Source organism: Melozone crissalis, unplaced genomic scaffold (genome assembly GCF_028551555.1).
Source record: "Melozone crissalis strain CALT ecotype California unplaced genomic scaffold, PUWL_Pcris_2 ptg000006l_1, whole genome shotgun sequence".
NCBI classification, from domain to species: Eukaryota; Metazoa; Chordata; class Aves; order Passeriformes; family Passerellidae; genus Melozone; species Melozone crissalis.
This window is the reverse complement of record NW_026535784.1, coordinates 14,603,404-14,627,059: the sequence shown is the minus strand read 5'-3', so window position 1 is coordinate 14,627,059 and position 23,656 is coordinate 14,603,404. Positions and strand designations below refer to the sequence as shown.

At 39.9% G+C, this 23,656-nt stretch overlaps 1 protein-coding gene across 1 annotated transcript in view; it reads right to left on the bottom strand.

Annotated features, from left to right (window-relative positions):
• Nucleotides 1-14,826: 14,826 nt before the first annotated feature.
• The window catches only part of FAM193A (family with sequence similarity 193 member A), a 76,696-nt gene continuing 67,866 nt past the window's right edge, over nt 14,827-23,656 (bottom strand). Inside the window, exons 20-22 of the mRNA XM_054292610.1 lie at nt 21,228-22,071; nt 18,254-18,335; nt 14,827-15,699 (exon numbers count right to left, since the gene is read on the bottom strand). Coding sequence (XP_054148585.1) covers nt 15,606-15,699; nt 18,254-18,335; nt 21,228-22,071 — 1,020 coding nt within the window. The 3' untranslated portion in view covers nt 14,827-15,605. The remainder of the gene's footprint in view (nt 15,700-18,253; nt 18,336-21,227; nt 22,072-23,656) is intronic.

The window sequence follows — 23,656 nt, the reverse complement described above, 5'->3', positions numbered from 1 at the left end:
ATAGCAATCTTGCACTTCAGAACAGTAGATGTGTGTTTGTGCAGGGAACTGGCAGGCAGGATCCCAGTGGAGCTAAGGCAAAGGGACTGGGAGGCCAGCTGATCTCCAAGAAGCAGCACTTCAAGCAGAACACAGCGTTCTGATGGGCAGGAAGTCAAGCAAACGTGGCAGGCAGCCAGCTCCGCCCAAGGGGGAATTCCTGCCTGAGCTCAAACTCGACTAGGATGTGAACAGGAGGTGGAACTGGGGACAGGCTACTTGCAGTATTGAGCCAATACTGAGCACATAGGAAGGCAGGAAAATAAAAGTTTATCTGGAGTTGAAACATGGAAGGTGTGCAGAATGCAACAAGAAGTATTTCAGCAGTAAGGAAAACACTGATCCAAGGGAAAAGAACACAAAATCCCCCACCATGGTATAAAACATCTACTTGGCTGGCAAAGTCTGCTCTCAGACCTCCCTGAAGGTAGGGGCAGAGTCTATGCAAATGCATTAGGGGCCACTTCAGCAAATGAGGCATCATAAAAGGTAGCAGGAGACTGGACTAGATGACCTGGGGATGTCCCTTCTAACCTGAATCAGCTGTGATTCAAATTCCCAGGGATCACCATTAACCCTTTTGCTATCCAAAGAAGAAACAAGGTAGAAGCATCATTTCAGTCTATCATCTTAACCACAACTATGCCAAAGCTAAAAAGCTGCTCTATTTCAAGACAGGAGACATAACAATGCATACCCAAAATGTTGATTTTATTTCACTACCAGTTCTTATACACTACTCTGTCAGATGCTGACAGCTCTAGAGTGATGTTTTCAGACAGCAATATCTCGGGTGAGAACAAGATGGGGCCAAACAGAGTGCTGCCCTCTAAACCGTATCAGAAAAGTTGATAACATCATTGCTTCCCTCATTACCAAAGGGTTGACATCAGAGATTTGGTGGCTGAAATTTAATCCTATTATACTCTACTATTAAAAGGTCCCCAAGTGCTTAGGCAACCATTAGAACAAAATAGGGGGAAAAGCCCCTACAGGGGCACCTTCCAGTGGAGCACAATAATAACCAATTTGAAGGAAAAATACAGACAGGTATATTAGCTCTGTGAAGAGAACAAACCAGGAAACTATTATGAATTTAAGTAAAACATCAGTATAGTATCAGGTCTCTGTAAAGGTCCCTTCACTCAGCTATCAGCCAGACCTGTTCTTTTACATGTTCCAAATTCATTGTTACCTTTGCAAACACAGAAAGCCACCGTTTAAATTATGATTTTAAAATAAAGCAAGACCAAGCACTAAGGCAAGACTCCTGCAACAATCAAATACCAGCTACACAATTAGTCCCAGTGCTCCAGCAGGAGGAAGCTGAGCAGTAACAGTCTGTGCCTTTGGACAATAAAGCTTTTGAAGCTCAAGCCTTTTTCAGACCCTTCTTAGAAGCTGAAACATTCTCAGCTGAGTGCAAGCACTCAGAGATGTTCACGTTAATGAACTGAAAGTGCCAACTTCCCATTGGTGCGTCAGATGGACTTTTTCTCAAGCAGTGGAAACAATTGTCTAGGCAGCCCTTGTGTAGGGCTGCAGACACCAACGAGCCGCTAAAGTACCTTTTATAATAAATTTGAAACTGTGAGAAGAGACTATTCATTCTTTACCTCTGAATCAGGAAGTCCACTCATTCAAGCAATCACCCGGCTCCTGCAGCAAAACACACAACATTCACACCATCTCCACCACTCCTCCTCCGGATATTAACTCACAAAAAGCTACTCAGAGGCTTCCTCAAGCCCACCTGGAAAACCGGCAGGGGCTTTTTGCAGATGTAGTTTATGGTACTCTAAGGTCAACAGCTAATTTCAGCTAGGGAAAGCCCACTGCCATTTATTTATTATTTCCTTAATGTAACTACAGAGTGAGTAGGTTATAAAGGGAAAGACCTGACACAACTGTGATGCAGCCAAAATGAAACAAGGCTCCCCATCAACAAATCAGCCTGAAATAGTATTAACAAACATCACCTCACATGCCAGGTAAATACAATATTCCAATATTACAATACAAAAACAATAGCTACAATACCTACACCATTATTGTCACATAGTGGAAAAATCTGCCACAGGAACATGATCTCTAGGCTGATGTAAACCAGGTGCTTCACAATGGCAATGCTGTTTTGTTTCACTTTGAAACTTTTGAAATGCATGGGTTAATTCCCATTCTCTCTCCAGAACTTGCTTAGAAGCCATAAATAAGCTTTGTGTCTTCATTGGTAAAACAGAGACATGAAAGATGAGTTTAAAGGCTAGAAAGTAAATGAACAATAATAACAAATAGAATGCCAATTTATTAAGACCAATAAATCAAAGAACAGACTGTCCAGGCATGTTTCATTCGCTGTTCTAAAAGGTTTCCAAAGTCAAACCAGGTAAAGACCAGAGTAACCTGATCCCATCTCAAATCTGATCCTGCTTAGAGCAGGAGGCTGGACTGGTGAACTTCCCAAGTACCTTTTGCCCTGAATTATTATTGGTTTTTACTCCTGCTACAGAGCTTTCCTGGGTTCAGCCTCTGACTAAAGAGATTGAATCTCCTCAAGTCTGGCAACACAGACATGCTCACATGCAGTCTTCAGAACCAAAACTCCCCTTGCAGGTTCTCCAGCCTATAAGCATTCAAGTGAGAAAGTCATCAACCCTCTAGCCCAGTAAAACTGAACCATCAACTCCATGATCACCTATTGCCAGACGGTGCAGCAGCTTTGAAAGAGCACCAGCAAGCTGGGCCCTTGAAACAGCATTCCAAAGGTGCTAGAGAGTATCTAGAAGGATGGCCAGGCTGTAACATGAGTGCTAGACTTCACTACCCTGCCAGATTTGCAGGGCTCACTAGAAACCACAATCCCTGTGAAGCTGGCAGCCCACACTTCACATCTGTCAGGCTGATGCACCAGCACAGCAAGCAGGGTGGCAGTGGGTGGCATCTTGCAACTGGTGTGGCCTCAGTCTGTCTCCTGGAGTGTCAAACTAGACAGTCATATGGAATCAAAATCTGAAAGGGAAGCCAAATCCCTCTGCAAAATGCCTGTTTCCTGATTGCTGGTGGCCAGCCCTCCACTGGGTGGCACCTTCCCTGACTGCCACCTCGTGTCTTGTGAAAGCACTGCCAGCAGGAGCAGGATGTGCACCAGGACCTTTCCCTAGAGCAATCAGTCTTTACCCTGCTAAACATTCATTTTCTTAACCAACACAGGGAGCAGTGCAATCAAAATTTAAGGCAGACTTGTAACACCAATCTGTCATATGGTTTTTTGTTTAATCAGTTCCTGGCTAGCAGCACCCCAGGCTAATTGCCTTAATGAGTCAGAACTCTCTTTGACAATCCATTGATTGTCACATTTACTTTGACAAGAATAGTGTTAAAATACATTTGCACTTTTATTGGTACATGAAAATTCACCTTTTTTTTTTTTCCTTCCTGTAGAACACAGCGAAATTCTGCTCAAAAACCTCATCTGTGCTTTGAGGTATGTCCACTGAAACACCACTCATGACATGCCACGGACAAAAACCTGGAAATTATTTAAATTTTGGACAATATTTAAGATATTCCTGATGCTGATCCCAAAAGATCTAGTGCTGGCAATGGAAAACAGCAGTGGAAGACTACAGTGAACATAAAACAGGAAGCCCACTTGGCCACAAAGCACCAGCTTCTGTACTGGCCACATCACTCTCACTTACAGGCAGAGTATTTCCTTTCTTGGGTGGCTTTTCCAACAAGGGACCACCAGAATGTCACCATAAAAGGGAGCAGGGCTGTTTCAGTGACTCATCCTAGAGGAAAAGCAGGCCATAACTTCCACACTCCAAAAGAACAAGAGCCACACAAATGCTTTTTGTTTCCAAGCAGTGAAATTCAGATGGAGTATGGTTTGAAACTCAGTATCCAATGCAACCAAGCTTCTGCACTGGTTACACAGAAAAAGGCAAACCAAATTGCACCGAGGTGACCATTACCCTGAAAAGGCAATTTAACCTTTCAAGTTAAACTTTGGGTCTCATCACTGCTAAAAATAATTACATCTTTTACAATCCTGGCAAAGTCCACTTTTAGCTGAAAACACAGCAAGTGATAAGACTGATAATCTTCTGCATAGATAACGGCAACTCTTCAGTGATCCAAAGTACCACACACTCCTTACAAAAATCCAGCATCCAATATTCTTTCTTGTTGGTTATAAGGAGAATTATTTTCTCACCTGAAGACCAAGACATGAGAAAATTGGTAATTTCTTTTTTTAGACAATGTCAAATTTCATAGTGAATTCTCATTAAACATCTTTAAGAGGCAACTTCTCATTCTATAAGAAGTTATCCCACCAGACCAAGATGCTTAAACACACTTGGCCAAGCTCTTCACATATACCTGTTATCTTTTCTCTGTGTTTGCATAGATTATTTCAGCTCCCTCAACACTTCTCAGCAGGAAATGGCAGGGGCAGGCAGTGGCCGAATTAGCTGAGCCCATTCTGAGCTGATAATGGAAAGTTAGCTCGCTCCCATGCAAATAAGTACATCTGCTATGAGACAAGGATCCTCATTCAATGCAAAACTTGTTGTTGCTGATGAAAACTCTCAGTTTCTTTCTATTAGCAAAAGTAAAGTGAACCAAGTAAGTCATGTGCTTTCCTGGAAATTCGTTTCTAGCAGGTAGAATTCTTCCAATTCTACACAGTCCACAATCACTGCTGCAGATCATTTATACCACAGCTGAACACCTGAGGTCTTTCACATCTATAGTTTTTTAAGCATAAAACGTGTAAGTCAGATGATTCACTTCCTCATCCATCAGATGGGGATACTGCACCAGGTGGCCAGCCCATGCAACCTACAAAATGCAACCTACATCCTTAATTAGCATTTAATTCCCATCACTTCACTTACTAAATGTTTCTGCTAAACTTCTTCATGACACCTTTCAGACAAAAATTCCCCCCACTGGCCTGTTCCATGATCTAAAGACCAAACACCTTTCAGGGGTACAAAAGAAGTATTTAATAACAACTGCCCTTATTTCAAAAGTACAAAAGTGATACTCAGTTTTAGGGTCACAGTTCCTATTCCCAGAAAGAAATGTGGTCATGTATGATGGAGAACAGCAACCAGATCAACCCCATATGCTGATATGGTGAAACAAAAAAACTGATTTACTTAAGCCAGGAGCAAGAGGTGAGACCAATCCATAGAAAACTGAGCACTGAGGGGTTTGGATTGCAATCTGGCCACAGCTGTGAGATACAAGCTTCTTGATTTATGTGACTCTACCAAGAGAGTAGTACAGACCAGGAAATCCACAGCTCCCATCCACCCATCCATCCCAGTGACTGCCTCCTCCAGCAGAGGACATACTGTTAACTGTGGCAGGAATGAATGAGGTAAGAGAGAAACACCAGACCTCTCCTCTTTCCTCTCACCAAATGCTGTTTAGAGAACAATGAGGAGTTTTACTTTGTTTTACTTTTACTCTGACCCCACCAAGGTTACTGACAACATGGTCTGACTGCAGCACAGGGCACTCATCCCTTTTCAGTGATGTCACTGCTCACACATGGGAAGAAACACTACAGAGCATGATGGTGGCACCTAAAATGTTATTTCACACATGCTTCAACTGAATAAATTAAGCCCCATAGGATTAACTCTGAAGTTCTGCTGTCAAAAAGCCTGAGGAGAACATTACTGTTTACAGAAATCAATTGCTCTTCAGATATTTCCAGGGAACCTCAGCCACAAGGTCTGTAGGAGCAAGAAGGATCAATGTGATGATCTGGGAGGTGGTGAGAGTAAATGGATGAGAAGAGAACACATAGTGCAAAAATCACCACAGAGCAAGAATATATTGCTTCACAGTGCTCCTCCTCTCCTTTATCCAGTGACAACTCTTGTCTAAACCCTCATAAGACAGGCTAGTAATTCAGCTGACTTTGGTCTCTGAATGTCAGTGTTCAGTTTCCAACACAATTTCAGAGATGGATTGAGCTGAGGTAGCTCTGAGGCAAAGCTGTTTCATCTCTGTGCTGATGCTTCTTCTGTAAAATGGAGTCAAGCTGTAGTTGCACCATGTCTCTCCTGCCTCACCTGTTCCAGTTGTACATCAATGTGGGACACCAGTGTCAGCCTGGAGACATCTTTACCACAGTTCAGATCCTCATCACTAATCTTCCTAGGAAAGACCAACCTTCAGTGCAGTGATGGAGCTACTGGATTGCATAGACCACTACTGTATTTGCAGGGAATGCCCCGACGAAGGCAGGAATGATGAATGACTCCATGTTCTTAGAAGGCTAATTTATTACTTTATGATACTACATTATATTAAAGAACACTGTACTATAGAATACAGAAAGGATACTTACTGAATGCTAAAAAGATAATAATAAAAATTTGTGACTCTTTCCAGAGTCCGACACAGCTTGGCCCCAATTGGCCAATGAGTCAAAAAAACTCACACCAGAATCCAATGAAACAATCACCTGTGGGTGAACAATCTCCAAACACATTCCAAAGGAGCAAAACACAGGAGAAGCAATTAAAATAAGAATTGTTTTCCTTAACTCTGAGGCTTCTCAGCTTCTCAGAAGAAAAAGCCTGGGCAAAAGAATTTTTTCAGAGAATGTGAATGCCACAGACCACAATAAACCAAAAATACTGGCAGCTGGTTAGGGGAAAAAACATTTAAGAAAGTGATCAAAGTCCTTCACCAAAAGTAAGTAACACATTCCCAAAGAGTCAAAGACACAAAACCTGGTATAAAAATTTACAGCAATCTTTTCTATATGCTTTAGAAATCAAGTTAAAATGAAGAAAAGAATTGCTAAAAACCTTATAATGAAGAAAACAAAATCTTGTTTATAAAGTTACTTCAAAATAGCATTTTTTTTCCTTTTTCATTTACTCTCAGCTACCTAAGTTGAGTTATCACACAAGATACAGCATCTGAAGTTGTGCAGAGCACAATACTTGCTCAGCACAGCCAAGAAATGGCACATCTTCTGAAGTTTAGCTTATGAAACACTACCACAACAGAAAAAAACATTGAAGAGGAAGTGGGTCATCTCTGTGCAATGTGTAAGCCTTACGCAGTTAGAACAAGGGTACCTTCAATACCAAAACCATTTTAGATCATCACATTAAAACAGAGCATCAATATTTACACATGTAACTCAAGTAACATGCTTGGTTTTCATACTTATGCTGCACTATCTCCTGCAATCTAACACACGGAATGCATTCCAGGCTATACCCCCAAAAAATTAGGTTTTGTGGCAGTGGTTTTTTCCCCTCACAGCCATTTCAAAACACTATCACTTCCACAATTTCTCAACCAGCTGCACTGTTTCCTTACTGGGCGACTTTTGTTTGGGTGATTCTGTATTACAGCAACATTCAAGATTGCTTAAGTCACCAACAGCCAAACATTATGAAGTGTCAACTGACATCAAAACCAAATCCAAAGTAGAGATGATAATCTCCCCATCTAAATACATACAGGGTGCTGGGTTGTTTTTTTAAAAGAAACTGTGCAATAAACAAAGTCAGCCAGCCAGCCTGGAGACTGCAATCTGCAACTGTATTTGAGTTCCAACTGGTTTTAGTAAATGCTTCACCCACATCATCAGACCATGTCATGCTCATATATTGCTGAGAAAAGGGAACTGGCAGCAGGTCATGCCAGACCTCCTCTCTCCCCATACCACATCATTTAAAGGATTCCAACTCAAGGACAAACATACCTTTGCATGGAAATGACTTCAACTTTTAAAACCTTCTTTTCCATGTTTATTCTATCTGCAGGCATCATACAGATTAGCATGTCCTAGTCCAAGGCAGCACTGCCAAAATTGATTGCCAGTGTCTATTCCTTTCAAGCCCTTGACTCTTATGCCTGAAACGTTCCAAGGCACGCAGCGATGACACTCCTGTTGCACAAGTGCAGATTAGTGCTCAAAAAGGCATCTGCATGAAGAAAGAAAAAAAAATAAATCAGGCTATACTGGTTAACAGTGACCAAAAAAAGACACAAAGTTCAGACCACATGAGAACACAGCAACTCTCAGCAGTAACTCAGCTATGACCAGTCTGGATTGGCCAATTGGTAAGATGGGCTAAAAATGGATTTCAGAAGAGTGATTACAGTAATGATCACAGTTGGTGGTCTCTATGTGAACTGAAATGAAGAAATATCTTGGAAGAGATTAACAGTCCTGATGTGGCAAGATGACTGACTCTTACACTGCACACTCAGTACACTGACCTGCTTAACTCTTGCATTTCCACTTACCTCCTTACCTAGCATTACATTCCCAGCTGTGGCTCTGCAGCAAATTTAATGAACATCTGAAACCTCTTATGACTTTATACATGCATTTACATAACTCTTCCACCAGTTCTCAACTACCTGTTATGCTTTTGTACCACTTCAAAAACACTAAAAGACAGTATGGAGAAGCTGAGTGATGTACTCAGAGCTTTCTCTGACAGGCTGCTCAATGAATTACTTTGCTTCACGTTAAACAGAAGCTCTCAGTTAGAATAAGGAGCATAAGGTAACAGATTTAAGCCCTTTACCTCACAATTCTACTCTTACCTGTTCAGTTTATTAAGCTATCTCCTCCCAGAATTACACTTCAATACTGCAGGCAGTCCCAAATTTTTTATTACTATTATTATTTTAATAACCCATCCCCTCCCCCAGTCAATACACAATTTCATGACTTTTGACTCAGGAGCATAACTCATGATTCAGAAAGGGTAAGATTTTCTGCAAGACTGCCTTCAGAAAGCTTCCCCACCTGGGGAAGTATGCAAGTATGACCAACATAAATGACAAAAAGGGTCACAGGCAGCTGGGGAGAATGAATAAAAGAAAGAATGTCACTTTAGACCACAAAATGGCTTGGGCAAGTGACATGCACCACAATTACATTACTGAAAAGGTTCATTAATTCTTCAAATGGGCTTTTCAAACAAGAATTCAGTCTAAGAAGGAAAGAGACATCACCCTTTAAGGCTTTTAAGAGAGACTGATGGCAGAAAAAGGAAAAGGTAGACGCATATATAAGATAAATGCCAGCAAATTTTCTTGCTCTATTCAAAAGTTTTTTTTACTTACTAACGAGAACTCAAGGACTTTATCTGCAACTGTTACAAAAAGTAAGAGCACACAAAATTAAGAAATCTCAGAGGTGACTTGCATTAAAGGATAGAGGTGACAGTACTGTTGCTATGTTAGGTATTGGGCTACCAGGGGGCACACTGCCCCTCCCATTTTCAATACTTCTACCCATCACACCTTTCAGTCAGCAATTCTACAAAACTCTGGCTCTGCTTCCAGTCTTGAAATTTCACTTACAAGACCAAAGAGCTCACAGCCTGATACAAACAATATATGTAAGTGAAGAGGCTGATGTAATGTTAAAACTTCACTCTCCCTGTTATTCTGTTAAGACTGTCCTGAGAGGACCTCTCTTGCAAGTTGGTTATATCTAATTTGCCCTCAATTTAATACAAAACAAACCATCCAAAAAACCATGAAAACCTCAATTTAACTGCCTTTAGCAATATTGTGGAATTTATTTAGTGATCAAGCAATAGCTGGACAAAAACTTGTATCAGATCTTGAAGACAGACTGTATGAGACAAGGTATGTATGGTCAAATATTTGACTTCAAGTGACTTGATTCCTATGTTTTTTTCCTCTAGGAAGAAGAGGGCTTTGCTGTTTATAGGTTTCCAGCTGAACCAGTCTCCCAAGAGCTGACAGAGATGAGTGGATTGAAGCATGAAGTCTGTTGAAGCCACAGCAGGCAGCAATACACTCATCTGGTCTAATGAGTTTGGCATTGCAGCTTTTCTACTCCAGACCCCTGGATTCAAATCTTGTATTTCAGCCTCAAGCAAAACAATCTTGGTCAACATCATGTTGCCTGCATACAACTCCTCTGGCTCCTCCTAAACCAGCACAAGCCATTGTAGCAACTTGATTTGAGTGAATAGGCTGTTTAAGGGAAATCAGAATGGGAAAATAAGCCCAGACATCTTTGCCTCAGAAAAATCAAACTTGTGTAAGCTGGTTGAGTGACATACTTTGTGTGGAATGCATGCTAGTTTATGCACTATCCATGATAATTATTTGTGAGTACATCAGTATAGATTTTTATTTATTTTTCCATTTAATACTACATGTCTCTTTTTTCACAGATATTGCACCTGCCCACTGCCTCCTCTCTTCATGGACAGCAAACTGGATGTAAGAATTATTTACTTACATTACACTGTCACAATCTCCTTGCCAGTTAATGAGTCTGGAATTGTCAGCCAATGGGTATCTGAGATCTTCATTTTAATTTTCTGTTCAGCTTCCAGAAGAAAACGGTCAAGGAAAGGGAGGTTAAGAGCTGATATGAGATTCCCAAACACTCCTCACTGGCAGAGGGTTTGTCTTTGGGCAATTTCTAGAAGTGTCCAGTAGCTCCCTCTATGGAGATTTGTGGACTGCTGAACTTCTGCAACACGGACATACTGGAAGGGAAAGGTAGGTTAAACACCCAGAGCACACACCCTCTGCTCTCCTGGAAACTCTGCCCAAGGAGCCATTAACAACACAAAAAAAGACTGCATATTTCTCATAAAAGAGCAATGTTAAAGGCTATGGACCTTGAATCACGTGTGAAAACCCTTGAATCAAGCCGTTCTAAATTGAGAAGAACCCATCAGAGAGGACACAATCAATATAACTCTTGGTTTTTTAGAGAGATAGAAATTGATACTACCCATTTTAAAATCCCATTTATACTTATGATCTCTATAAGCAAACCAGTAAAAACTCAAAAGTAGTTACAGGAAAACACAGGTTTACCTGGCATGTTTTTCAACATGGGAATGTTGAAATGTAGATCCAGAGTACATCAATGAATTTCTTTCAAATCTCTAACCAGTGAGCTAGGAGGGGCCCAACTCTCCTAAAGGCAGCAGCAAAGCTGAAACTAAAAACACAGACCTGTGAAGAAGAGAAATGAGCCCCCTACCCACCCCCACGCCCCCAAAAAAGGGTTGGCATTGCTACTTCTTTGTTCAGTGGAGAGAACAGAAGAGAAAAACATCATCTTTCCAATGTCAGTTCCCTTACATCAGGTACTTGTGGCAACAGTACAAAATACAATATTTTTATGATTAACAAAGTGACAAACAGGGTTACCAGCTGACAGACATTGTTGTCCACGAGGAAGACATTGAAAATCTGGAAAATTGGAATTCTTCTTAGAGGTCTTTTCTGGTGGCAGGAAGAAGAAAGGAGAATCTCAAATCAACACTTCTGTGACTTCACTTCAGAGAATTTCCCTATTAAAGGTTTGAGTCTTCAGATTTCCTGGAGATTTAAACAGAAAGAGCCAAAGACAACAAAGATACCACACACCTCATCTTGCTCAGATGTATGTTACAACAGAGCAAGCAGAGTTTTTTTTTTAGAATAGCTTCTGCAATTGCATATCACACACCTTCATTTGTACTGGAGATGTGTGTAAATGTAAACATTAATGTAAACATTTACTCCAGTAACCATTACATTTCTCCATTATGATACAACATGCTAAAGTGAATGTAAGCTAATCTTTCTCTGAAACTGAAGGCAACTTGCAAAGCCTTTTTGAACAGCACTGAGCACAACAAACGCCTACACACTCAACAGCCACTTACATGAATTAATTTTTAACACATGAATCTTCTTTTCAGTCCATGGTGAGATCTGTGCTGCCAGCAAGCAGAACCTCAGCTGCACAGTTTTAGGTAACACTGATACCACACCAAAAAGACATGCTGAAGATTTTTGAACTCTTAAGTTACATTACCTCAGGAAGCAGCAGTAGTGAATGCCAAACAGAAATAAGACATCCCTGTTTAAGAGTTGTCTTAGAGCCTCCAAAATCAACACAGTTCAAGATAGACACATTTTGTGCAGCTATGCCCTCTTCCATTAAGGAAATGCCTGACAGCACCACACCCTCAGATTCAGCAGCAGCACTGGTATCAGCAGACAGGCACAAAATACATGTGTCACCAGCCTCCTCCAGAACTTAGATTCCATCTTTCATACAGGTTGAAGCCAGTAAGGAATAGGGATATAAGCTACACTACAGCTATCAAAGCAGGCCACTCTCAAACTTGGAATTATTTCCCCCTTCAATTCTCATGAGAACCCTTAACTTACTCAGTCATGATGTATCATTTACAGAGGTCTCCTCTACTCAAAGTTAGCTTGAAATGTATTTTATCTGAACTACACAAATACCAATGAGGATGATTTATGCTTCCAATAAGTTGTACCTCAACAGACTTCACATAGCTACTTACTTAATTTAGACATTAAGAAACAAACTTATAATTCAGCAAATCCTCAATAAAACCATTTTATGAATGGAGTAACAGTAACTAATGCATTTGCCCAAGGCCACAAAGTGGTAGAACAGAAGCCAGTACTTTTCATAGACTCATGGAATCATTTTGGTTGGAAAAGACCTCAGAGATCATCAAGTCCAACCTTGATCCAATCACTGCCACGTTACCACTAAACCATGCTCCCAAGTGCCACATCCACACATTTTTTGAATATTTCCAGGGTGGTCATTCCATCTCCTTCACAGCCTGTTCCAATGCCTGACCACCCTTTCGGTGAATAAATATTTCCTAGCATTGAACCTAAACCTTCCCTGGCGCAACTTGGGGCCATCACCTCTTACCATGTCACTGGTTACCTGGGAGAAGAGACCAACCCCACCTGGCTACAACTTCCCCTCAAATCTCCCAGACTAAACCATGCTTATCTTCACCTAATTATGCAATTATTATAAAAAAGTACGATTTGCCTTTAACTTCTCCTCAAGGGGCACAACATCAGATCCAAGGAGACTCATTCAAATCCAAGGAGACTCATTCTTGGTGCTTTCTGTTTAGAATGCGGGAGCACATCTCATGTACCAATACACCACGATGGAGCACATGGCAAATATCTTTGAAGGATATTACAAATACATACATATATTCCTCAAATGTAAAAAGCACAACTTCTGCTGTCTGCACCCAGGATCTCAAAAAAAAAAGGAAAGCAGTCATAATCATGTCACTATTTAAACTGCTTTGTTAGTAGAGAATAAAACCAACTTTCTTATCTAATTCCTAGTGAAAACAAATGCTATGAGTTTTCTAGCACCATTAAAAATCTCAGTACTTTCAAAGTATTCCAACTCTAGAGAAGGTGTGATCTCCAACAATATTCACCCATGTGACATCAAACAGATTTCCCAGCCCAGGTCTCAATTTGTTGAGATCCTTGTCAAAGTGATGACATGCACTGCCATCTTGTGTTATGGTTTAGAACTGAAAAAGTCTCAGAAGCTGGGTGTCACAGCTTCTGCTGTTTTAACAGCAATTTCTTCCCCAGCCACTGCTCCACATGAGGAGACTCTCCAGTAACATTTTATTTATAGATATAAAACTAAGATCTAACTCAGGCTGCAACAGATGCAAGCCTCCACATTCCCAAGAAACAAAGCTCATCCTTTTCCACTGATGCAGGTGTTTTCAAGAGCACACAGTTTTTTAGTTTTGCTGGGACAACTGGTGTCGAGTGGCATGGATATTATCTTTTAGGTTTGAGCTGCCATTCCTCTAGCACAAGCAAACAAATCCATTGACAAACACTGCAGTGACAAAAAATGTGAGTCTAAGATATTAATCCCTTCCTCAACTTTTTTTCTGAAGAAGAATAATAGAGGATGTCCCTTTTATGTCCCTGAACTATATTTTGAAGACAGGTATTGTTCTCAAAATCTCTTCTGCAAGACGAGACTAAGGGTTCCTTTACCTACAACGGCTGGGTATAAGCTGAGTAACTATATTCTGTACCAGGAGCACACACTGGGATAGGAGCCCCAGAACAAAAAAGAGGGATGTGAAGCTGTGGATATTTCAGTGGCGTGCAGCCAACCCAATCCTGCTACATCCATGCCTCACAGGGGACATGAAAGCAATCATCTATCAAACCTTCCCAAGTCCCAAGGTGATTGTAATGACATTGTGTCTTGCAATTCAGTCCCAAGCCCAGGGGGTCAATCACAGAAAAATATGTGTTAACAAGTAGAAGAAAGACAACTGTGCAACAGTTCTGGGAAAGGACATTAAATATATGCTGAGTGGAAGATGCATTTTCTTAACCAAAAAAAAAAAAAGAAAAAAAGAAGAAGACTGCCTTACAATTTGGGGTATGGTCATCTAGAAGTAAAAAAGCTTCTGCTGTCTCTATTCTGAACAGAGTATCAGAGAATTTCCACAAGTGTGCTATCTTTACACAGTTCAAACTCCTAAATCACCCATCTTCTTTCTCACTGGGCATACTATGGAACTGCAAACCACTACTATATTGTTAACCATTTACCTGACAGCAGCAATGAACCTACCCACTTCACTACTGCACTGCTATTAAACTGGAAATTTCTGTATTACCTTGTTGCTCACAAATCATCCACTGAAATAGGAACATAACGGTAGTTCACAAAAACATAGTTCCAATAATTAGGAGGCATCTTTCTTGCTCTAGCAGGTAGTTCTTCCTATCATGTGAGTTGGCAAACAGAGAATATATTAAAGTTGATAAGCCTTCACTGACCAATTTTGACACAAGCTGAAATTCATTTGACAAAACTTTTTGGTATGTTTCTTTCTTCCCTTTCCCCACCCACGCAGAAAAAAGCAAGACACAAGTCATCTGCCATACTAATGTATTCCATCTTTCAAAAAGAAAGACATGATTTTAATATTACTTAACAATATGTTAAAAAAGTAGCCAGTTAGGCTTCAGTGTTAATACAATTATACACTCTATAACAGATTTGATAGTGTGAGTACTGTTTTTTTTTAAATTTTCTCATTCTGCAAGTATTCTTACACAAGCTGGCTACAAGTCAGGAAGAAAAAAATCAAAACACAAATAGCGTAACTTGTACACTCTTAAACAGTAGATTGTGAAAGAACTGAGGGAATACTTGTCCCATAAGAGCCTCTTTTTCATGAAGTCATGTCAGGAGAGTTCTGGAGCAGATGAAAGCACAACTGACTAGGTCCATTCCTTTGTCAGGAGTCAGAATGACAAAACATCGCTAGATGCAGAAGTGACAGGAGCCACTGCAGATGATGCAATCTAGTATTTTGGCCTCCACCCAAGCCTAAGCAATTTAAAGTCTCTGAGGCCAAGGCATTCAGAAGGAGCTGGAAAAGAGCTATTGTTCCAACTCCAACAGCATACAGCTACAATCAAGTAAGTCTCACTCACAGACTACAAGCACACAAGCTAACAAATTCAGGTAGAAAGTGGCAATTTTTCAGTCCGCAAGAATTATCAGGCCAAAGGGTTCAGTGCAGATCCACACAGCACTGGGGACAAGGCAAGGCAGCACTGGCTCAAGACCAGATAAGCTCTCAGCACAGCAGGACAGGTAAGTGGAGTTGTCGTTCATTGATTCCTGCAGGGTTCCCTCCCTGTATTGTGTCATTTCAATGTGCAGCAAAGGTGGTTTTTTTTAAGCTAAAATTGGACCAGTTGATGGAAAGTCTCTGCCTTGTCTGTCTGGCAGAATCCAAGCAGAATCTGAAAAGAAAGAAAAGTGATAAAGTGAAACCAGTATAATTAAAATCAATCCACACATATCCCTCTTTTGGAGATAAGCTCTCATTCAGAAAGACAAAACCATACATTAAAAAAAAAATCACTTGTCCATCACTCAAATACATAATAAAACAGTTACTTTCAACACCACTGCATTATAAGAATAAAGCAAAGGAGGTAGCAAAGAATGCTGCACATTCAGCAGCACAGAAGCAAGTTAAACGTCAACTAGAAACAGAAATGGTATTGCTGTACCCATCAAAAATTTTGAAAGGGTAAGAATGAGTGGCAGATGGTGTGTAAAGCAGCATCACCAATGGCATGGGACACTGCTGCTTCTCTTCTTAAAAAAAGGACACTGGAGACAAAAGACCTAGGGAAAGGAGGTCTCTATAGTACAGCAGATAAGTAGCCCACATGCCTGAAAAAAACACTCCTAGAACAAAAATCCTCTTATTTGCTTGCACTGACCACAGCTTATGGAATAACTCTGGAAAAAGTTGCCACATGCAGGCTTTTCAGGGACTGTTAATCTGATCTGAAGAACTTTATTGAGGCAAGGTACAGCTTGGTGGGGCTAAAGGCTGCATGACTGCATCAAAACAGTGCAAACCTCTCTCTGTACAGAAGGTTACACTGCTTCTGTAACAAGTGAAAGCCAAAAAGGGGGGCAGTCAGAAGGAGCACAATTAAACAGGTACAGTGGAAGACTATAGTCAGACTTATTTTTTTCTTTCTGTGCTGGTTAGAAGCAGCGTGCAATATTAATCATGATGTCAGGGTGTAATTAAGGTATTCATCTATTATACCACTACAAAACATGAAGAGAAGATGATGAATGAACTCCAAGTGAAAAATATTAATTCAGTCAGCCCGTAGCTCATTGCCATGTAGGGTTACTAGAAGAAGCCATGCTACTTGCCTTCCAAGTATTATGCTGGGCATTACCAAATGGTAGAGAACCTACCTAGGTATTAAAGGTGCCTTAATGGCATTAAGTAGTTGGTTTTGTCCCCTAAAAGAGCACCTATCAGGGCTTTTCAGACACCTTTCCTAAACAGGTATTTGTGAAAACCTAGACAGTTACATATACTTCCTTACAGATGACAGTAAAGGAGTAGACTCCACCAATTAGTGAAGAGATTACAAACAGCAGGCTTTAAAGTGCTAACGCTTCAGTTGGATAACATTTGACAAATTTGTTCCCAAAATTCAACTGCACCTCTGCAAATGTAAGACACTGTTTCATTCATTCTATTCAGAGTAAATAACTGATGGACAGAACTTCTCCATTTACTGAAGATTATGTAAACTTGAAGGAAGGTAAGAATATTCCATAACAAAGGCTTATACTGTATCAACACTAGCAGGATCTAACACATGCCATATTTTACCTGTAAAACCTGCATTTTGATTTTTAAAACAATCCTTTAATTGGAACCATTCAGAAAAATAATTTTTAATACTATAGACCATGTACCTACAACAATTTCATTGTCTTGCACATAAGTAATTAGATATAGGCATTTTGTAGCAATAATAAGCAGGAGTTGTACTCAGGTCCTTCCAAAACCCAGACACACATTGCATCCCAGGCATGTAGGCTATGAAAGCTACATGAATTTAGAAAAGAAATCCATACTGAAAGCCCCTTCTTGTAACAAATGGCTTGTGTTGCTTTGGGAAATACTACTGTTGAGTCCTAAATTATTCAATTGCAGGAAACCAAGTTATTTGTGCCCATTACAGATTTGGCTACCATAGTGAAAGGCTCACTAGATGCATTCATGGGGAACCAGCACAACCAAACTACTGGAGAACAAATTCAAAGAGATTTCAGTATTATGGAAGAACATGTGCTACACTGTTTAAACACGAGCTGTCTCCTGATATTTGAGGAATTTAGAGGTAACTAATATCACATAATAGTCTGAGTAGGAAGGGCTAGGATCATTGAGTCCAACTCTCATTATGATGCACAAATCCCAAAATCAACCAAAAAGTCCAGAAGAAAAAACTTTCACAAGCACAGATTTATATTATTCTTTTACTGTCACTGTACCAGGTGAGATGAATGAGGCTTTGGGCAACTTGTTCTACTGGAAGGGGTCCCTGCCCATGCCAGGGGGGGTGGGACAAGATGGTCTTAACTTTTTTAAAAAAATAAAAATATTAATCAGTATCCGACCTGTGTGGCTAAGAAATATCCACAAAAACTTTGCTTATAAATTATGTAATTGAGAATATTCTGAAGGCCTTGATGAGTACCTAGGGGTCACACAGATCATTCTGGCACTGGCTTCTGAATTTGTGCTATTCAGCCATAAGCTGTGCCCACAGATCACAGCTTTGGTGATTGCTACAGTTTTCAGAATGTCAGCTGTAACAGGATTTGATGTGTTACAACACAGGCTTTTCTGCCAGGAGTTAGTTATTAACTTGGGGGCTGCTGTGGTGTTGTTTTTGCTTGCTTTACAACCATGACACATGGAAAGAAGCAACATCAGCATTATGCACAGGGATTACAGCACTTTACCTTTTAAAATACTCCACTTCTCGTTCTGTTTCATCCATTTCCACACTGTCTAGATCAATGTCTTTGGGAAGAAACACATCATCTACAAAGAAAAAATGATGGCACAATGTTAGATTCCATGGGGAAGGCAGAAGGAGAGAGGAAGAAGCTGCATTAAAGATGTCTTTGGAGAACTGACTGAACCTCACAGACTATTCATTATTCATATTTACACTGAATTAATACACACATAATTAAAAAGACACTTCTTAAAATCCCTATACTAGCATCTCTGCCCAGACTTGAAGTAGTTACACTGGTAAAAAAGATGATTTAACAGTAAATTCACTAATTGCATGGGCTGCAAAAGGTACCATAAACCTGGAATACACATTAGAGTAACCAAATCATACAGAGGGCTTGATGAATCAGATAGCTGTTTAATGCCTGAAATTTTTGGTCTTACTACTAAAAATGTAGCTCTAGAAATATTTTTAAAGCAGTATTTATAAAGAAAAATACTTGGAAACTTCTGGGTTGTAGAGTTGCTATACTCCCTCTGGGACATGAGGATCAGGCTGTGTCTGCAAGAGTTTAATTCATGCTAGCAACCAACAGACTTTAAAAAAAAATAACCAAACCCAAATATTTAACACATTAATGTATGACTTGAATAGTATGGCCTCAACTCTAGCAGAGAAGTCACCACAGAGCCCGCTGGTATATTGTGCTATCCCAGCATATGGTTCTCCTTTAGACTTTAAAAAGAAATGCATTGGAAACCACACATTTTTGTAGAAACCAATTTGAACATTTGCCTCTTGAAGTTTTTTTTCTCACTGCATATACACTCCAGTCTCATTTCTGAAGCAGCTTTACAATACATTTCAAAAACCAGGTGTGACAAAGCAAGTAAACAAACCCACCAAGTACACACCTGACTAGAGAATCCTAGAGATGATGAGAATAGACAACTCATGCTGAAGACACTCGTGGCAGTTTTTAAAAGTTTCATGTGTTTGCTATTCAACTTTCTTCTGAGGAAGCAGAAAGCCCTACAAACACAGGGCATCCCTAACACTCTTAGCTTTCTTCAGCCCTTTTGTAACAAGGAGTAAAAATACTCTGCCAGAAGAAATTTCTTTAAGAAACAGAGATCTCACCAGAAGCATATTTACTGCTTTAACACTTCATTTGAAAACTCAGTTAAAACCCCCTAGCTTTGTTTCCCTCTTTTCATGTTCTCCCAATTACCCTAGTTTTTTGTATCTTTGCTAATTTGCTACATCAAACCTATATCTTGAAAAAATTATAACTACATGAAAAATCATGTATTACAGTATCTTTCTTGTAGCTCTCAGGTCAGAATGACTTAAAGTAAAAACTCAGTCCCAAGTCTACAGAGAACAGCACAATTTTTTCTTGACAAATTCTGAAACACATCCCTGTATTTTTTCAGATGTAAACATTAACTTTCGGAAATTTTAAGTATACTTTGACTTAAGCAGGAGAAAAAAAATGGTGGGGGCAGGGAGGAGGATAAGATGCAGAAGGTACCTGCATTCTCCTACAGTAAACACCGCCTCCCATATTTTCTCTTTCAAATGTCTCCAGTCTTTTCTTTCTGATCCCAGTTCTGGAGCTCTGTCTTGCTCCAATCACTGGAGTACATTCTTGTTAAATTAAAAGAGCCAAAACCCAAACACCCCACAACAGAGTATGCACAAGAACTGAGGTGTCAGAGAAAATGGTTCCATACTGTCCTGCTGCTTGGCTGACATAGAATGGAAACATTAGGCACCAGATTGAAAAACAAAGATAGTGGGCTGACCCAATCCAAACATGAAATCACTAAAAAAATCCCTAGCACTTCCTGCAACTAGGAATTAGCTTTACATTTTTGTAACAAAGCTTAACAAAAGTAAGTATTCTGAAACACTGGCAGAAACTGCCAAGGCATGAAGGTCTCCTGTCTTGCTGTGCTTACCAGAACAGCAGCAAGAACTGGTGTACATTGAATTTATGCAATGTTAGCAATCAGCTACCAGGTGATTCCAGGGGAATGACTGGGTGCTCCAAGCAGACAGATGTCCACACCACAAAGCTGCCATCCCAGCTGGTAGTCCCAGTAGGGACCCAGGATGTGCAGGAATAAAGAGGTGCCTGAGAAAGCAGTTTGACTATGGGGCTGACAAAGCCAATGGGCCAGAACTGTGTGTTTCTCAGCCCTGGTATTAGCTGTTGGATGAGTTCAGGCAAACAAAAAATAAGTTGTAAATAAAATTATTCAAGTGCAACTTGCGTGACATAATTCAATCTTCTACAGTTTTATTATTTCTGAGAAATAAAAATAACTCTGTTGACTAGAATGAGTTAATGTGGAGAAGACACTCAATTTTATCAACTAATTAACATCCCACTACAACTTTTCACTATGGCAAATAAAAAAAAGTAAATTAGTTTCCGCATTAATTTATTTACCTGTTGATGTAATTAATGTAAGAAAGGAATTATTGTCACTGAAAAAAATGCATACTTGAATGACCACACATGAAAGACCATTCTTTGACTGAAGAATCCCTTTATTTCCCTTGCCTAAAGAGTAAGACCAACTTCATACTATACTCTTTGTGCTGTATGAGAAACAATCTTGCTTTTAAAGAAAATTCAAAATGGATTTCAACATACTATTGAATTAAACAATATATTTAAGCAAGAAAAGAAAGCCAGTCTCCTGGAAAGCCTAACTGACAAAACCCCCTAGAAAACCTAGAGCATATGCTTATTCATTTGTTTGTAAAAGCATCCTACAATTCTTTACTAAAACACTATCCATCTCTTAATTGTTGCAATTCTGATGACTTGACTTTTCCTGATACCAGTTTTCCAGTTTCTCGGAGTGACATTGGCAGGAATGCCTGAAGATAAATATGTCTCGAATTAAATGGTAAGAACAGAACATAAGCCAAGTTTTTCAACTTTCTTACACACTTACCAATGGAATTGTTGACTTTGTCCCCTTTCTTCTTCTTGTTTTTCTTGTTCTTGCCTTTTGGTTGAGGAGAATCTGCAAGTATTAGCTTATTATTTTGCTGCTGCTCACTTGGTGATGGGGATTCACTTGTTACGGGGGCTTTCTCTTCTTTTACATGGTTCAACTGCTTTTTGTTGTTATTGTTTAATTTCTTCTCATCCTTTTTAGGTTCTGCAAGTGTTGGGAGTTCTGCTGCTTTTGCTTTGGATTCTATTTGGTTTCTGGCTTTAGTCTGGATCTCAGCTGCTTTGGAGGATTCAACAGGCTTTTTCACTTGTTCAACACACTGTTTGCTCATCTGTTTTAGTTTCTGTTTGCTGTTTCCTTCTTTATGTTGATGCATAATATCAAGCAGAAAAGAGAGGGGCTCATGCTGCTTTACAGTGCCCTCCTTCTGATAAAGCAGCTTTGAGTCTCTAGTGTTGACAGGGTTGGACAGTTCACAGCCTGTCTCTAGAACTGGCCTCTGTTCTGTGTGATTCACATGTCGGGACAGTGAACCAGCTGAGGTTTCTATCTTTTCTGATTGCTCAAGGGTACCATTCTGAATGTCTTCTGGGCTGCTTGGCACAGCTTCCTTCACTGCCTGGCAGTTCCTAGTGAGCAGCTCTGCCTTTGCACAGTCCTTACTTGTTCTCTCTTTCTTCTTTTTCTTCACAGCCCGCAACTGCTGAAGCTCCTGGAGCCGCTGTAACTCCTGCTTCAGTCTCTCCTCCTCCTCTTCCTCACGCCGCCTCTGCTCCTCGAGCAGCTGGTGATGCTCCCTCTCCCTGGCTTCAGCTTCAAGTCGAGCTTTTTCTTCAAGCTGCAAAGTAACAATAGGTTTATTGAAAGTGACAAATATTTTGGAAATGAAGAGTTTTAGGGATTATTACTACTTTGCTTTATGAATGTTATAAATCCTTGGATGTGAACATATGAACGTACTTAAATCTGTAACTCTGCAGAACAAGCAAATAAGTATACAAAAGCTGTCCTTTTAAATATATTACAATCCTTTCTCTGTTCACATTTGCTATGTTTCTCTAACTCATTTGACTAATGTTAATACCAACTGTTGATCCTTTCTTCCCTGCTGCTACGCCTAACGTCACATCAAAGTTTTCTATAGCCACAAAATATTCAGCTTCCTTCTCAAAGACCGTGTGTGTTTCTCAGGTAACTCAAGCTTGCATCAGGTTGTATAATTTACCTGTTCTCTTGCTATGGTAGCAGAATTGCCCTCTTTCAGAGATCAGGAACATTAGAAAGAAAAATCATTAAAAACATTCTGCACCAAAACCCTAAGCAAATAATAGTTACATTAGAAGTTGTCAAAAATCCCAAGGATGGCAGATTTCCATTGTCAGCCATTAGTTCATTAATAAAAACAAAGACATGAGGGATTTTGCCAGCCATTACTGCCAATGACTAAAACTTTGCTGGGCAGCATTGATCTTGCATCATTAACAAAATGAAACAAAGTCATACAATGAGAACAACCATGAACATTTATTTTCTTGCACATTTAGAGGTGCCTGTATGGCATTACTTTTTCAGTTACAGAAGTCATTCAAAAATGGGAATTACTCATGAGAATGACCCTATGGGAATTTTCCACTTACACTCCAACTGCACTGTATGAGCAAAGTGAATTTTGCATTGCAAATTTTACAAAGTTTATTTTATTTATAAGTAATCCACTAAACCCTCAAGATGCTGAATAGTGCTACAAGATGAACATAGAGAATTTAACTTGTGAATATTAATCTTCCAAACCCATGGAAGACCCATGGGTCTTCCAAACCCATGGAAGCCTTTAAAGAATGCAGAAGTAGCGCCAGAAGAAAATCCACAAACAAGAAAATATTTACAGTGTGATCACATAACACGCTTACCAGAAATCAAAAACCTTCAGCAACCAATTACACTGAGCCTTGAACTTTATACTTATGGCTGATACTTGAACTGCTCCAAGAAAAGATTTCCTGACTGTTCCAACTTTAAAAAAAGGTATTTCTTCTGTTATTCCTCTTTCATATTTCCTCTATATTATCCTCAGCAAATACTGTATCAAAAAAATTAATTTCACTATTACACACTGGAGCTTGTCAGAAATCTTTTGTGCCAATTTTCATTTGAAAGCAACCTGTAATTTTTTCTTCCCTGCCCCCTCTCTGCTGCTTGCCACTCCAGCTCAGGATAACCCTTTGTGTCATCACATGGCACAGCACTTAACCTCTGTCACTCAGGACAGCAAGGTGCTCAGTGCAATTATTCTAAAAATACCAAATGCAACTCTTCCTGTCTCATAAAAGCACTGACCTATGTTTCCTGGCTTTCTACAGAGACACTTTATCAAAACATTATCCCAGTACAGAAACACTGACTTTCTAATTTCCCGCACTTTT